The sequence below is a fragment of the Montipora foliosa genome, chromosome 11, assembly GCF_036669935.1.
Source record: "Montipora foliosa isolate CH-2021 chromosome 11, ASM3666993v2, whole genome shotgun sequence".
Taxonomy (NCBI): Eukaryota; Metazoa; Cnidaria; class Anthozoa; order Scleractinia; family Acroporidae; genus Montipora; species Montipora foliosa.
Genome location: NC_090879.1, coordinates 44,493,853 through 44,498,852, shown reverse-complemented (window position 1 = coordinate 44,498,852; position 5,000 = coordinate 44,493,853). Strand labels below are relative to the sequence as shown.

Below are 5,000 nucleotides of genomic sequence, written 5' to 3'. Positions count from 1 at the left end.
TATAAACTCTCTAATGATTCTTTGTCAGTTTCTGCTTCACATCATTGACAACATTGAATTTAGGGAAGCGGCATGACTATTCCGGGTGTGCTTGGGGTGAGTGGTGATTAAGTGGGGGTTAGGGTTAAATCACCCCCCCCTCCCCAGAATAGTGATGCCGTAGGGAAGTGTGTGTACAAAGTACAGTACTTCCAACATTGGATCCAGGTTCTAAAGATGAACCTACAAGGCTGCAGCTATTAAACATAACTATTTGCCTGCTAATCATGTATCTTTATGTGTAAATTCCTCAGCCATACTGAAAAATCATTCAGTGTAAAATAATTAATCTATCTGATGGTTTTGTAATGCACATTTCATGAAGGTAAGTGCAATTCAACCAAATTAAACAAGTAAAAGACCAACAGCGTGGGTGATTGGCACATGCCTAGGGTTACTAATTGTAAATTGCAATCAACTACAACAAGTTATTAATGTGGCACCTTTAAGCGTTTTTGATTTTGAAAATCTGACAAAACAACCCTCACATTGTTCTCCAGTTCCATAAGCAATCATTTGATATGTGCTTGTCTTCTTGAGCAGACACCCAGATAGGTCACCAAATTTGCAAAACACTGCAACAAATTGCATTATTTACCAATTCTCCAGCCTGTGGGTTTCTTTGGCAGATCCATTACACCACATATCCAAAAAACCCTTTCACCCCTAAAACCGGCCTAAACCAGCCATACTTAGTATGGCTAACGCCAGAGTATTTTACTCTGTCTAATGCCAGATGATTTTACTCGTCAATGGGGAACCCCCAGGAGTTAAATTTGTCCAAAATGTCCCTTAAGAGTGACTATTATAAGCTTCTTCAATGGATCCAGGTTCGTCATACACTGGGGCCATATTACAATAATGAATGTACCGTTGAACCTCGATTATCCAGACTTGTTGGGACTAGACAAAATAGTCCGGATAATTGAGAATATGAATATTAATGAGGAACAAATACTAATCAACTTAAGAAAGCGACATTCAATCATGAAACAAACATTTACAAATCATTTGGAAAACAATAGGGTCTACGTCTTCACTATCAGATGTGAATATACCTGTACACGTGTCAGCAAACTTCATGTTGATCATTTAATTTTCCTTGTTCTTGTGGATATCAGATATCTGCTGCTTTTTCTCCTTTCTCTTAATTGAATCGCAAAATTATAGGCTGTTTATCTTTTATCGAAAGAATGGATTGTTTTTTGACGCTGTAGTTCTAAAAAGAATTATGACTGCGGATCTTGATCATGACTAATAAATATTCATAAAAAAAATTGGGACCACAGAAAAAGTCCGGTTAATTGAGCTTTGACTGTACATCATGCAACCATCTAATATCCCATCCTGGTAACCTAGTAACTTTTGTACTATCTGAGCATAAACTAGCTTGTTTCTCACATAAAAAACCTAATTCTTTAATTTTTCACCACATACAAACAAAAAATGAATGAACCCAGTTTACATGGGATACATGCCATCACCAAAATGCATGGTTCAATATTATTATTATTACACTTTATAATCTCGTTATACCTGGATGTTGAAGCAGCTGTCATTGCAAGGCCATTTATGGTGCCCAACATTTCACTTCTCACCGTATTATTTACAATAATTCCAGTTGAACTAAATGAAAATCCAACATTCACCTTCATGAGCAGAAGAATTCCTATCAGCAAGGTCCAAAGAACCGTTGATCTAAAAAGAAGGCGAAATTATGAAATCAATCAAACAGTGAATTTTATGTGCAGGTACTGTACAGTATTATAAAACAACATAGTTAAGCCAGGGCAATCAAATGGAGGCCTTTCATTGTTGTCAGTGGCATTTATATAATAACAGAAACCCATAAGGGTTGAAACGTGTAACGCGCGTTCACAGCTTCCGAATATTCAGTGCGAACTGATTGGTTGAATGTTTCGGTGCTAAGTACCATATTTGGAAACCCCTAGCTCTGGTTGTTCCAAATATGGTACTTAGCAAATTGAATATTCAGAAGCTTATTTCGCAGCACACAAGGGGCCGTTACACGTTTCAACCCTTATGAGTTTCTGATAATAATCATAATTAGTACAATTCTACTAGTATATTAATGCAAATGCTGTAATCTGATTGGCTGAGCCATTGAACACTATCAGCCATTAGTGTGCAGTGGCTGTACGTCGTCTTGGAAATAACAACGTTTTTTTTTTCGTTTTTCCAAAGTTTTGGAGGAAAATTTGGATGTAAATGGATGATTAAATTTCTCAGAAGTCTAAACGAAGGAAATTAATTTTACGCTTTCTTGACTTTCAAAAAAGTTGAAATTATTGAAAAAGCTGACGCGCTCGTGCGCACAACTTCGATTTTAAATGGCAATTCAATCCAAGCGCTCTTTTTCAGGCGCAAAGTTTAATAATACGTCGAGAAATAATTGGAAACCGTTATTTGAAGTAAATTTTAGTAAGAATTCCCCTAAAACAATTATTTGCTCTCAATTTCTATGAGGTGATAGTTGATTCGGGCTTCGGCCTCATCAACTATCACTTCATAAAAATCTCGAGCTGATAATCTAATTGCTATAAATTATATTTATTATTATTTCCATGTCTCGACAGTCCCTGGGCTTTCTTGCCCTGGCTTATATGCCTTAGTCATGTGGACGTGCAAGACACTAGTCTTTTTCAAAGGTCGAAACTCATTTAGAATGTAACTTTAACCTGCATGGAAGCTGTGGAAACGTTTCCAGGCTGGGAATAAGACTGGCAAAAATTTACCATGCTTTGCCTTTTGTTTCCACATCAATATTTCACACTAACCTGTTGTAGTCGGTGTATATCAATGATAAGGACAGTATGGTTAGTCCTATGAAAGCATTTGCTAATTGAAAGACCTGTTGAGGAGAGAATTTGAAGAATGCAATTCAGTACACAATGTTGATGACTTTGAGCATAACTCCACTACCACAGAATTGAAATTGAATGTAGCACAAAACAGCAGTACGATCCTACCAGAAAAAAAGTGCAGATGCAGAAGGAAAGTCACAGGAATTATTACACTGTAGCACTCATCAGGCAAGTTTGTGCATCACAGTGTAGCTATCTCGATTTCCTGTTTGTGTGAAGGCTGAACCTGTAATGCAATTATTATTTTTCTGTAGGAAGCAGCTTAAGATCCTTGATGCAAAAATAGGAAATTAACATTGAGACCGTGTGCACTAAAATCATCTGTCATTCGCCTCTATCAGCCGACAAAGTCATGTCGAACAACACCTTTTCAGGCTGATATTGGCAGAATACAACTGTACAGTTTCAGTCATCTGCTGTTGTAATAGTCAACAGATCTCTTTTCCCATAGTATTTGGTGAAAAAAAAAAGAATGTTATTGAAAGAAGTTTGAATGTCTAAAGCGTGGCTGTATGTACCATAGAATTAATTAGTTGACTTTGTTTTGATACAAACCTCACAACAGAAACTCGTTAGCACTTAACAACAACATGATTTACAAAATAATCGGGGTTGCCCCCGTTTCAAACGCCAGGCAACCAAACCCATGACTTTGGTTGCCCTGATAAATCTATGGTTGCCCATTAGGAAATTCCCTATGTACGATTAAATGCTGTTGTCCTTGTCCCTTTAATTTGCTTTCTCTTTCTTCTCGTTTCTGTGGAGGAGACTGAACTCCAATCAAAAAATGCCACATTTAAACTCTGTGAAAGAGATAACTAGTAGTCTGTACTCCTACATGTAATTGAAGACAAAAAATTAAAGTCGAAATTTACACTGTGGGCTGTAAAGAACGCGAGGACAAAACACTTGTACCTTTATTTTGCACGCAATCACATGGCAAGTGATGTTGTGGGCCTGTGGTTTTGCGCAGAAGTCTGGGTTCAAGTTTTGGTATATTTTCAAACTGGCGTCTTCGATCTCCATTTTTTGCATTTCCCAATCTGACAATTTTTTGTAAAGGCTACCGTTGTTCAGTTGGTGAGGCGCGGTGGCCTCATGGTTAGAGTGCTCGACTCCCGATCGAGTGGTCTGGGTTCGGGTCCTGGCTGGGGACATAATGTGTTGTGTTCTTGGGCAAGACACTTCACTCTCACAGTGCCTCTCTCCACCCAGATGTATAAATGGGTACTGGCGAAAATGCTGGGAGTAACCCTGCGATGGACTAGCATCCCATCCAGGGGGGAGAAGAAATACTCCTAATCGCTTCATGCTAATGAAACCGGAGATAAGTGCCGGCCTGATGGGCTTTCTGGCTCATAAGCAGAGACTTAAAATACAGTTGTTCTGAAAACACAGGAAAATGCTCAGCTGCGGCAAATTGATTATTATTAACTTCACACTACTAAAACCCACAAGTATGCTACATGTATGTGACTGCTGCTTATGATTATAAATTTTCTACTATTGACTAGGTTGTCCACTGTTTTCCTTGGGCAACCAGGCTTTTCATTTTACCAAAAACTGGTTGCCCGGTAAACTTTCTGGTGGTCTGGGATGACCGGACCATCGCTAATTTTGAGCACTGTTTACATAAGAAAGGCAACAAGGTTTGCATCAAAGCAAGGTCAACTCAAGCCTCACTTTTATTCAAAGGCCTGGTTTGAGCACAGAACTGTAAAATGGTCTATTGCTGTAAGTTCAAAATTTAAAGTTAAGTCACTGTCCGCTTACCAAGGTGAGGTGGAGTGGCAGCCCATAGTGAAAACAGCTCATCAAATCCAATTACTTTAAAGGATAAGATACAGTATGCAGCAATGGAAACAAGAACGTTTCGGTTTCTAAAAATTGGATTGAGACATCACAACGTCACAGTCAGAATAATTCTTGATGATAATAATAATAACAATCATAATAATAATAATAATAATAATAATTAATAATAATAAATATTTTATAATAATAATAATAATAATAATAATAACAGTTACAATAATAATAATAATAATAATAATAATACTAATAATAATAATAATA

At 37.4% G+C, this 5,000-nt stretch overlaps 1 protein-coding gene across 2 annotated transcripts in view; it reads right to left on the bottom strand.

Annotated features, from left to right (window-relative positions):
- LOC137976529 (uncharacterized) overlaps positions 1–5,000 on the bottom strand; it is a 9,478-nt gene that overhangs the window by 2,294 nt on the left and 2,184 nt on the right. Inside the window, exons 2-4 of one of the 2 annotated variants that reach the window (XM_068823902.1) lie at positions 4,698–4,804; positions 2,838–2,911; positions 1,689–1,737 (exon numbers count right to left, since the gene is read on the bottom strand). In XM_068823902.1, the coding sequence (XP_068680003.1) occupies positions 1,689–1,737; positions 2,838–2,911; positions 4,698–4,804 (230 nt within the window). Of the gene's footprint in view, positions 1–1,575; positions 1,834–2,837; positions 2,912–4,697; positions 4,805–5,000 lie in introns of those variants that run through there. The other variant, XR_011117773.1, reaches the window with a different exon arrangement.